Raw genomic sequence first — 12,043 nt, 5'->3', positions numbered from 1 at the left:
ACTGTTATAGTGCCTCAAGGTTCTTAAAATGAGTATCAGTAATGATTATTTTAAATTATTTGAGCTTTCTCAATTCTTTCTATCAAAATGCAACTGTGTAAGCATAACAATTATTTAGATTTTGAATAAATGGAATTTTATGTGTCTCCTTTGTCACTAATTACTATATATGACAGTCTAGAAAAATCAATTAACCTCTTCCAATTTCAATCTTCTCAGTGGTAAAATGGGGGTATCCATGTAGTCTGTACCTATTTAGGCTCTGTTGGATGAGACGGAGAAGTAATTGAACAGGGACCGGTGGTTTAAATGTTTTTAAATCAGGGATTTTAGTTCTGACCTGGTTTTAAACTAGGACACAATCTTGACTCTGATACAATAGCCTCCTAAATAGTCTCCCTACTTCCAAGTTTCCTCCACCAGACTTACTTTTCCAAGCAGTAGTCTGCATGACCCTTAAGAAAAATATGTGTGTCATGTCATTCTGCTCAAAGCTCTCCACTGGCTTCCCATCTCCTTCCAAAAAGAACCTGAAGTCATTGCACTTGCTTGCAACCTTACCATTGAAGGTGAGGTCTGCAGACCAGCAGCATCAGCCGAAACCAAACTCTATGGGCGAGCTACTAAATCAGATTCTACAATCTACTGGGAGCCTCAGGCGATACAAATGTCCATCAAAGTTTGAGAAACAAACATGACGGCTTCTCCTAGCCTGCTTTCTATTTTCCCCTTTCTCACTGCACTTCAGCCACAGAGGCCTGGTTTGCCTGCAGTTCATCCGCATGCCAGACTCCCTCTTGCTGCAGGAACTTTATAATTTGTCATTCAGTCAAAACAAAATCTCTCTTCCCCAGGTACCGGCAAGGCCCTCCCCTCCATCTCCTTCAGTCTTTCCCAAGTGTTGTCATCTTGGCAAGCCATCCCCTGACAACCCTACCTTAAACTGCAATCCTTCCTCCCCACAACATACTCTTTATGTGCCTTCAGAAAGGTATTTTTCTCTATAACACTTAAAATTATCTGGCATACTATATCATTATTTATTTATTATCTGTCTCCTCCTAAGATCCATGAGAGTAGAGATTTTTGTCTCTACTCTATCCCCATTACCTAGAACAATGACCAATATATATTTGTTAAATTCATGAATCAGGTGAGCTAACACATACAAAGCTAAACACAGGCAGTTGGGGGTAGGTCCTCAATAACTGATATCCATGATAAATACGTTTTACTGGACATCAAAGGTATTTCTTCTAGGCATACAGAGTATAGTAGTCTTCTAGAGATCAAAAATGACATTTTGGACAAGTACCCAATTCATGCTGTGAAAAGTTGAAAAGAAGTTATTACATTAATCCTTAGTAGACAGTAAATTTCATAGGTAAAGAACAGTGCATATATATTTTTGTTTATCTCATTTTGATTTTTTTTTTCACTAAAGTAGCCCCATTATATGGACAGTGCCAGGCAAATGGCAGACACTAAATAATGAATAAACAAATATAATTTAAACATATATAAAGGTAGTATATAAGAATCTGTCTTTGACTCTTTGGCATCCTTTGACAGCCCTAACCTGGCTGCCTGTCTGGTCTTCTGATTTTCTTGTACTAGTATTTTATATTTGTCATTGACTTGAAGTAACAAAATTATTAATCTGAATGTAACACCTTTAAGACAAACCATTGCTGGTCACTGGTTAAAACCAGGTGGCTTAATTATCTAAGGATGACTGATAGCAAAACTTAACAATAATGACACAGTACTAGTTATATCAGGAAAATGTGTAAGCATTTTAGCTGTGTCATTTAATATCTGCAATGCTATTATAAGGTAGGTTCTATTTTCAATTCCTATAAAACCTATTTTTAGGATGCATCAACTGAAGCCTAGAAAGGTTAAGTAACATGCCCAAGGTCATATAGAAAATATATTGATCCACTGCAGAATGAGTTATGTCAAGCGTCAAGGATTTATTTATCCTTTGCAACTACTTTCAGATTTTAATTTTTTTTAGTAATGGCATTCTTTTTACCCCCATGAGCAAACTGTTGCATGAGGGCTCAGTGATGAACAGATAAGAGTGGCATGGCTATTGATCAAGCAAGAATTAGGCAGAGTGACAACCCATTTCTTCAGTTCTCAGCCTTCTCCTTTGCCTCCTCCTTATCCATTGGCTCTGTATAGTACCTTTGTAGAACCTCAGTGATCTAAGGAAAACTTTTGCCCTGTGGAAGGGAGGTTGGATAGGGATCCAAAGAGCGGGCAGAAGTTCTAAAATCTCTCTCCAAGTAAAAATAAAGGGACCAGGAAAACCATCCAAATAGGTAGAAAAGATCCCACATAGAGGATTCTGTGTACTATCTTTATAGATTGACTATGGAGGTAAAAATCTGACTATATAAGTAACTTGGAATTCCAAGAAAAAGTTTGGACTACATCATACATAAGTCTCTCCAGCTCTAAAATGTCTTGATATAATTATCTGGAGTGGGCAATAATCAAAGTATGATTTGATATATAATTTTTACAATCATCTTGCTTCAAAACTTGTAGGTAGTCACTTCTCTCAGTTGGCAACAGGTAACCATGGGCAAGGAAGGCAACATGGATATGCATGAAGAAGTCAGAATACTTGTTTTAGGATTCCAGTTCTATAATTACAAGACACCTAACCTTGAGAAAGTCACCAGACTCTGGAATAAAAAGATAAACTATGCTCTTCTCCCTCACAGGGAAAGGTAAAATGATATAATAATAGTGAAAACCTTCAGAACAGCTGAAGTAGTATGCAAATACTAACAAACGTACTAGCAAAAGTACCAAAAGTAGACTTCAGGGTTAAAGAATACACACACCCTATTCCCTACTTCTATTGAGAAAATTCTATTACATAGTATTTGGACACTGAATAGTTACTTGAATTGATAATATATCCTTAAGTCAATAATCTGCCAGTCAAGTTATCCAGCACATTGTCAGTAGCATTCATTCATTACCCATTTAACATCCATTTGACATTTACCACGATGTTAATTTCTTACTTATTTTACCTCCACAGATAAATTATTTGAATGAAGACATCTAGTGAAAATTTCCTTTAATTTTTGCTGACATCAATCGAGAGTAGTCTACCAAAACAATTTTATAGATTATTGAATTATAAGTAAAAATGTGAGTATTCTGAAATTTTGCCCAAAGAAGATGTAGCAAAAATGAGATATAATGATTACTCTTTAAGCCATGTGTCATTTTCTTAAATTTAAATAATTAACTGAAATTACAAAAAGGGAGGAAAACAGTTGGTAAAAGCAAGAAAAAGATAATTGCTTTAGACTTACTGCTGCATGAAGAACTGAGGCATTGCAATGAGCAATGTTCCAACTCCCATGATTAGGCAGCCTGTTCCGATTATTTTTGGCCTGTGAAGTTTGGCTCCAAAGTAGCTTACAAAGGTTATAACTAAGAGATTCCCTTGGGGTGAAAAATAAAATGTTCATCAGTTAGATAACTTCGAAAAAGTCATCAGCATAACTAAATGAATATAAATGAATGAATGTCTATAGCAGGTCTGGCAATGTTTTGTTTTAACTAAATAGTCGCCCCACCATCTTTCCACCCTTTGTTTTTCTGTGCTTTAATCTAAGATGACTGTTGAAATTGTCTGCATACTCATTACTTCAGTTATCTCATCCATTTATCAAAATACTTTAATTATGAACAGTACTACCTCAATTTCATCCACCCTAATTATTTGTCCTTTTATAATGTTTTATCAGTAAATCAAATTGTAGAAGGGTTCCTTTGTTGCTCTCTTAGGTGTTCCTTAGTGATTCTGAAGTGGACTTTGTTACTATTTCTTCATTCATTAATATTTTCTATTAAAGCTTTATCAGTTTCCCATTTGTTTCTGAAACATAAATTACATATTCTTCTTTTAGCAGATATTCCTCATAGAAAAAGTAAAACAAACACAACTATACCTCACTTTATGAAATCAAATTATGAGATTCATATTAATAATAACATACTTCACAATTTGTTATGTGCTTTTTTACAAAAAGACTCAAAACAGAGGTAAAAATTACTTCACATAGGCAAACTTCAGGAATATACCAGTTATATAATCTCAATGTTTACTTATAATCCAAATTTTATGAAATACAAAATTTCCATAAAATGTACCCATATTAAAAAAATTATTGATGAAGTTATTTTGAAGGTAGAAATTATTCTTTTGTAAAAAGTCTCTAGAGAAGCATATAATAAATTACTTTTAGTTGATGATTGTGATGAGTGACTAAATATGCTTCAGGGAAAATATCCTCATATTTTGCTGTATACAAAAATACTGGAAGGAGGTGGTGAAGGAAACAGAAACCTTAAAAATGGAAAATCTTGGAAGCTCCCAACAGTTTCTCATTCCATGGATCTAGAGGTAGGCCAAGAAATCTGCATTTTTAATACCAGCTCAAATGTGCTGATGGAGATGGTTCCAGGAACATGCTTTGATAAACATTGTTTAGGAACTTAGATTTCAAAGGGCTTTTAAAGTTTCAGCTCTTTGTATTTGGAATGGGTTTTTAGAACTGCAGTGCTAGATAGAGTAAGAACTTAGCAACTCCCCAGCAATTGATTGTGATGGCTGATGGGTCGTGTTGCTTTGAAGCTCTCTTCAATGTTTCCAATTTTCTAGCAAGAATATGTTTGCTTACATCTGTAAGCAATCATCTAATTTACTACTGTCTGTTCACATTGCCAGCTTTAGTCAAGTGCAAAAAGAGCAGCAATTTTTATAGCCTTGAGGACAATAATGACAGTGAGAAAATTAGCTTGCACAGTGGCTTGGTTTTATGGCTCCAGAAAGAATTAGCTTCTTTTAATTTTCACAGGAAAAAAAACCCAAAAAACAAAAAAACCTTGACTATGAGATTTCTCGTTTGCTATTTAAGCATGTAGTAGAAGAAAATTTGTATGATAATACATTGATAATTATGTCTATACTTTTGTTAATGTGTCATAGTTAATAAACTAAAGTACAGTGAAAGCTGGCCTTCAGTTTATAGATAATGTATCCCTGCAATCAACATCACCTACCCTCCCCAACTCCCACACCACCAACACCTCACAATAAAAGACTCATGTTTCAGGCTGTTTCTGTGTTACGTTAGTGGGGATGCCAAAGACTACATAATACCACTTTAGTGTCTGTGATAAGTTTTGCTTTCTTTACTTAGTATCCCTTCTGAGTTCTTAGAAGATACACATAGAAAATAAATGGTGATAATCTTTAAAAAATTAAATTGGATATAAAAAGTCACATCTATTATCACTAGCCCCTGGAGAAGACAATAATCCACAGTGTTTTACAATTGTTTTACCAAACTTTTAAGTAACAGATTCTCCCCATTCTCTTTCTTCCTCTCTCTCCCTCTCTCTCCACACACACAAAGTATTTAGATAACAGAAAAGAAAGCCACCCAACTCATCTCATAAGACTTATATAGCCTTGAAAACCAAAACTAGACGAGGACAATGAAAGAAAAGACCAAATGCAATTTGTTCCAAAAGTGCAAGGGTATCACCAAATAAGGAAAAAAAATATATATATAACTTAGTCATTGTCTTACATGATAAAAGGAGAAAAAATCCACAGTTATCTTAGTAGATGTAGTAAAAGAATGCAATATAATTAACCACTCACTTGTGAGAAGAAAAATATTTGAACAAATTAATGTTTTTTTAATAGTTTTTTTTTCTTATTATGCTCAGTTAGCCAATTAACATTTAAGCATATCTACCAAAGTACAGAGCACACATATTACTTAATGGTGAAATTGTAAAACCATTTTCATTAAGGTCAGATATGAGAAAAGAATATCCACTGTCACTGCTTCTATTTAACATATTTAACTATTTAACTGAGGCCAATGCAATACGGCAAGAACAAGAAATAACAGATCTAGAATTGGAAAGAATAATATAAAACTGACTTCTGTTTCAGATAATATGATTGCCTATTCAGAAAACTCTACAGCATGTAAAAGAAAAAGGAAACTCTACAGCATCTATAATCAATTAAAATTGATAATCAATTAAAATTAACATACATTTATACTATACATAGAAAATCCTAAAGACTGCGCGCGCGCACACACACACACACAACTACTAGAAGTAATAAATTCAGTAAAGTGGCAGGATACAAAATTAATATCCAGAAATCAGTGGCATTTCTATATACCCAAAATGGATTAAAGACCTAAATGTGAGATCTGAAACCATAAAAGTCCTAGAAGAGAACACAGATAGTAATTTCTTTGACATTGGCTGTAGCAAGATTTTTCTAGATATGTCTTCCCACACAAGGGAAACAAAACCTAAAATAAACTATTGGGACTATATCAAAATAAAAAGTTTTTGCATAGCAAAGGAAACTATTAATGAAACAAAAAGAAAATGTGCTGAATGGGAGAAAGTATTTGCAAATGGTATATCTGATAAGGGTTAATATCCAAAATATATAAGGAACTTATATAACTCAACACCAAAAAACCCCCAAATAATCTGACTTAAAAATGGGCAGAGGACCAGGGCACCTGGGTGGCTCAGTCGTTAAGCATCTGCCTTCAGCTCAGATCATGATCCCAGGGTGCTGGGATTGAGCCCTGTGTCCGGCTCCCTGCTCAGTGGGAAGCCTGCTTCTCCCACTCCCACTCCCCCTGCTTGTGTTCCCTCTCTTGCTCTGTCAAATAAATAAATAAAATCTTTAAAAAAAATGGACAGAGGACCTGAACAGACATTTTCCAAAGAAGACATATGGATGGCCAACAGACACATGAAAACATGCTCAACATCACTCATCAGGGACACGCAAATCAAAACCACAATGAGATATCACCTTACACTGGTTAGAATGGCAAAAATCAAAATGGCAAAAAATAACAAATGTTGCAAGGTTGTGGAAAAAAAGAAACTGTTTGTGGGAAGGAAAATTGGTACAGCCCTGGTGGAAAACAACATGGAGGTTCCTCAAAAAATTTAAAATAGAAATACTGTATGATCCAGTAATCTTACTATTAGGTATTCACCGAAAGAAACTGAAAACAGTAATTCAAAAAGATATATGCACCCCTATGTTTACTGCAGCATTATCTTTAATAGCCAAGATATGGAAGCAACCCAAATATCAACCCAAATGTCCATTCATAAATGAATGGATAAAGAAGAGGAGGTGTATACACACACACACACACACACACACACACACACATACAAATAGAGAGAAATATTATGCAGCCATAAAAAGGGATAAGATCATGCCATTTTGGACAACACAGATAAACCTATAAGTGAAATAAGTTAGACTGAGAAAGACAAATACCATATGATTCCACTTATAAGTGGAATCTTAAAAAACAAACAAAAAACAAAAACAAATGTATAAACAAAAAGCAGAATCAAACCTTTAAATACGGAGAGCAAAACCAGAGGGCTGGGATGGTTGGGCAAAATGGGTGAAGGAGAGAGGGAGATACAGGCTTCCAAGTTATGGAATGAATAAGGCATGGGAATAAAGGGCACATCATAAGTAATGCAGTTAATGATATTGTAATAGTGATGGAACAGATGGTAACTACACTGGTGGTGAACATAGCGTAAATTATAAACTTGTCAAATCACTAAGTTGCACACCTGAAACTAATGTAACATTGTGTGTCAAATATACTCAAATTTTTAAAAAATTAACATTAAGCTCAGCAAGGTTGCTGCATATGGATAACATCAGATATTAATACTGTTCCAATAGTCCAGGAATTACTAAATAGGAATTGTAAAAAAAAAAAAAAACTATTACTGTAAAAGCAATGAATAGAGGGAAATTCATTGCATTGAATACATATTAGAAAAGAAGAAAAATCTAAAATCAGTTATCTAAGTTTCTACCCAGGAAACTAGAAAAAGAAGAGTCAATCAAATCTAAAGTAGGTAGATGAAATGACGTAATAAAATTAGAGCAGAAATAAATGAAATTGAAAACAGAAACTCAGAAGACAGTATCAGCAAAACTAAAAGGATGATTCTTTGAAAAGATCAATGAAATCAATAAGCCTCTAGTCATGCTCACCAAGGGGGGAATAAAAAGAAGATACTAATTACTATAATACCAGAAATGAAAGGGGAGACATCACTATAAACTTTATGGACATTAAAAGGATAATAAAGGAGTTCTATGAACAACTCTATGCTTGCAAATCTGATAACCTAAATAAAATGGACCAAATACTTGAAAGACACAATCTTTCAAATCTCCCTAAGAATTAATAGACAATATGAACAGGACTATATCTATTATAGAAATTGAACCAATAATCAATAGCCTTCTAAAAGAGAAAGCTCCAGGCACAGAAAGATTCACTGGTGAATTTTACCCAGCAGTTAATGAAGAAATTATACCAATTCTCTATAATCTCTTTTGAAAGACAGAAGCAGAGGGGAAATTTCCTAAATCATTTCTGTGAGGCCAGCATTACCCTAATACCAAAACCAGACACACACACACACACATCCCTACAAATCAATATCACTCATGAACACAGGTGTAAAAATCCTCAACAAAATATTAGCAAATCATATTCAACAATATATAGAATTAGACACCATGACCAAGTGGGATTTATCCTAGGCATGCAAGGCTAGTTAAACATTAGAAAATAAATTAACATAATCCAACACATCGACAGGCTAAAGAAGAAAAATCACATGCTCATATCGATAGATATAGACAAAGCATTTGACCAAAATCCAACAACTATTCATGATAAAAACTCAGTAAATGCAGAAGAGAGACAAATTTCTCAACTTGATAAAGAACCTCTACAAAAACATACAGTTAACATCATACTTAATGATGATAAATTCAAAGCTTCCCACTAAGATCAAGTACAAAACAAGAATGTTCTCTCTCACCATTACTTTTCATTATTGTACTGGGAGTCCTACTAAATATAGTAGGACAAGAAAAACAAGTAAAGGTACACAGACTGGGAAGGAAAAAAATAAAACTGTCTTTGCTCCCAGAAGATATGGTCATCTACACAGAAAATCCAAAGGAATTGACAAAGGAACTCCTGAAACTAATAAATGATTATACCAGGGTTGTAAGATGCAAGGTTAATATACAAAAGTCAACTGCTTTTCTACATGCTAGCTATGAACAAATGAAATTGAAAAAGCGTTTACTTTATCATAACCCCCCAAAATGAAATACTTAGGTATAAATCTAATAAAATATGTACAAGATCTACATGAGAAAAACTACAAAACTCTAATGAAAGAAATCAAAGAAAAACTAGATAAATGGAGATACATTTCATGTTCATGGATAGGAAGACTCAGTACTATCAAGATGTCAGTTCTACTCAACTCGATCTATAAATTCAGTGCAATCTCAGCCACAATCCCAGGAAATTATTTTGTGGATATTGACAAAATCATTTCTAAGCTGACAAACTAGAGAGGCAAAGGACCCAGAATAGCCAATACAATACTGAAAAAGAACAAAGTTAAAGGATCGACACTACTAAACTTCAAGACATACTGTAAAGCCACATTAATCAAGACTGTAACAGTGGTGAAAAAATGGACAAATAGATCAATGCAATAGAATGTATAGCCCAGAAACAGACCTACATAAATATAGTTAATTGATCTTCAACAAAGGAGCAAGCGTAATAAGATAGAGCAAACATAATCTTTTCAACAAATGGTGCCAGAACAACTGGACACTCACATGCAAAAAAATGAATTTAGACACAGACCTTACACTCTTCACAAAAATAAAGGCAAAAGAGATCACAGACCTAAATGTACAATGCAAAACTATAACACTCCTAGATGATAACTTAGGAAAAAACCTAGGTGACCTTAGGTTTAGTGATGACTTTTTAGATGCAATACCAAAAGCATAATCTGTGACAAAAAAAGGAAGGAAGGAAGGAAGGAAGGAAGGAAGGAAGGAAGGAAGGAAGGAAGGAAGAAAGAAAGAAAGAAAGAAAGAAAGAAAGAAAGAAAGAAAGAAAGAAAGAAAGAAAAAGAAAAAAGGATAAGCTGGACTTCCTTAGAATTAAAAATTTCTTCTCTGTGACAATACTGTCAAAAGGATGAAAAGAAAGCCACTGGCTGAGAGAAAATATTTGCAAAAGTCATTTGTATAAAAATATACAAAGAACACATAAAACTCAACAATAAGAACACTAGCAATGAGATTTAAAAATAGGTCAAATAACTTAACAGATACATCACCAAAAAAGATACGCAGATAAGCATATGAAAAGATATTTAACATCATATGACATGAGGGAACTGCAAATTGAAATGTCAATGAGACACCACTACATACTTACTAGAATGGCCAAAATACTAAATGCTGGTGAGGGCATGGAGCAAAAGGAACACTCATTCATTGCTAATGGGAATGCAAAATGGTACGAACACCTTGGGAAACCATTTGGTAGTTTCTGACAAAACCAAATATATTTTTCCCATATGATCCAGCAGTTATGCTCCTTGGTATTTACACAAATGAGCTGAAAATGAAAATATGTCCACACAAAAATCTGAACAGGGATTTTATAGCAGCTTTATTCATAATCGCCAACACTTTGAAACAATCAAGATGTCCTTCAGTGGATGAATGGATAAGTAAATGAAGGCCTATCCAGAAAATGGATTATCATCTGGCACTAAAAAGAAATGAGCTATCCAGCTATGAAAAGGCACAGAGGAACCCCAAATGTATATTACTAAGTGAAAGAAGCCAATCTGAAAAGGCTACATACTGTATGATTCCAACTATATGACATTCTGAAAAAGGCAAAACTATGGAGACATTAAAAACATCAGCGGATGCCAGCAGTAGGGGAAAGTTTGGATGAATAGGCGGATTTTTTAGGGCAGGGAAAGTAGTTAGCATGATACTGTAGTAGTGGATACATACAACATATATTTGTTCAATCCCATAGAATATACAACACAAAGAGTAAACCTCACTATTAACTATGGACTCTGAATGACAATAATGTTATTGTAGGTCCATCAGCTGTAATAAATGTCCCACTCTGGTGGGGATGTTGATAATGAGAGAGGCTTTGCATTTGTGGGAGTAGGGTGTATATGAAAAATCTCTGTAACTTCCGCTCAGTTTTGCTGTGAACATAAAACTATTCCAAAAACACAAAGTTTTATGAAATGTATATGAAGATTAAATTCTAAAATGTGAAAAGCAAAACTTTTCAATATGTATAAGTATATATAGGAAAGTATTTGAAAGAGAATATTTGGAAATATTAGAAGGTTATGATATAGAAAACACTTTTTAAAAATATTTCTGGCAGCTCTGTTGTTGTTGGAGAAAGACTTTGTTATGAAAAAATACTTGGGAAAAAATGGAGTGTCCGGTATGTGGACATGAAATAATAATGCTAAATGATTTCAGAGGATAAATGAAATTGTTCTGCAAAAAAGAAGAAATGAGAGCTAGAGACAAAGGTGGGAGTGCGTTCAGAATCCTGGAAGGAAAGAATGTGGAGAAGGCAAAAGGAGTATATTAAGATTATGGTCAGGAAACCCACTTTTCTGAAAAACTATGGATTGCAAATAACTAGAGCAAACCTAGTGATGTTTGGAATAAAGGTTTGCAGTGGAAGTGAGAGGATTTTAAGATATTTTATTGAATCTAATTCAACAAATAACTTCCATCCTTAGAATGGTCTGGAAGAGTTACTGTGAATTTATTCTCAGGATCCTTTGGCACTTCCTGTGAAACATCAGTACTCTCTATTGAATACAGACTCTCTCAAGTTGCATCAGGACCTGGGGCACCAAGAAAAGCTTTGGACCATATTGTAAGTCTCTTTGGTTCTAAAATATTTTTATACTATAATCTAGAGTGAGCAATAATTAAAGTATCACTTGATATATAAAATATCACTTGATATATAAAGTATCTCATATATATATGAGATATATATATATATAT

The 12,043-nt window shown here is 34.1% G+C and overlaps 1 protein-coding gene across 1 annotated transcript in view; it reads right to left on the bottom strand.

The window, feature by feature from the left end:
- The window catches only part of SLCO1C1 (solute carrier organic anion transporter family member 1C1), a 60,877-nt gene that overhangs the window by 38,852 nt on the left and 9,982 nt on the right, over window positions 1-12,043 (bottom strand). Inside the window, exon 7 of the mRNA XM_019807318.2 lies at window positions 3,345-3,477. Coding sequence (XP_019662877.1) covers window positions 3,345-3,477 — 133 coding nt within the window. The remainder of the gene's footprint in view (window positions 1-3,344; window positions 3,478-12,043) is intronic.

The sequence above is a fragment of the Ailuropoda melanoleuca genome, chromosome 16 (genome assembly GCF_002007445.2).
Source record: "Ailuropoda melanoleuca isolate Jingjing chromosome 16, ASM200744v2, whole genome shotgun sequence".
Classification (NCBI taxonomy): domain Eukaryota; kingdom Metazoa; phylum Chordata; class Mammalia; order Carnivora; family Ursidae; genus Ailuropoda; species Ailuropoda melanoleuca.
Note: the sequence above shows the minus strand (reverse complement) of the source record. Positions and strands in the feature narration are given on the sequence as shown.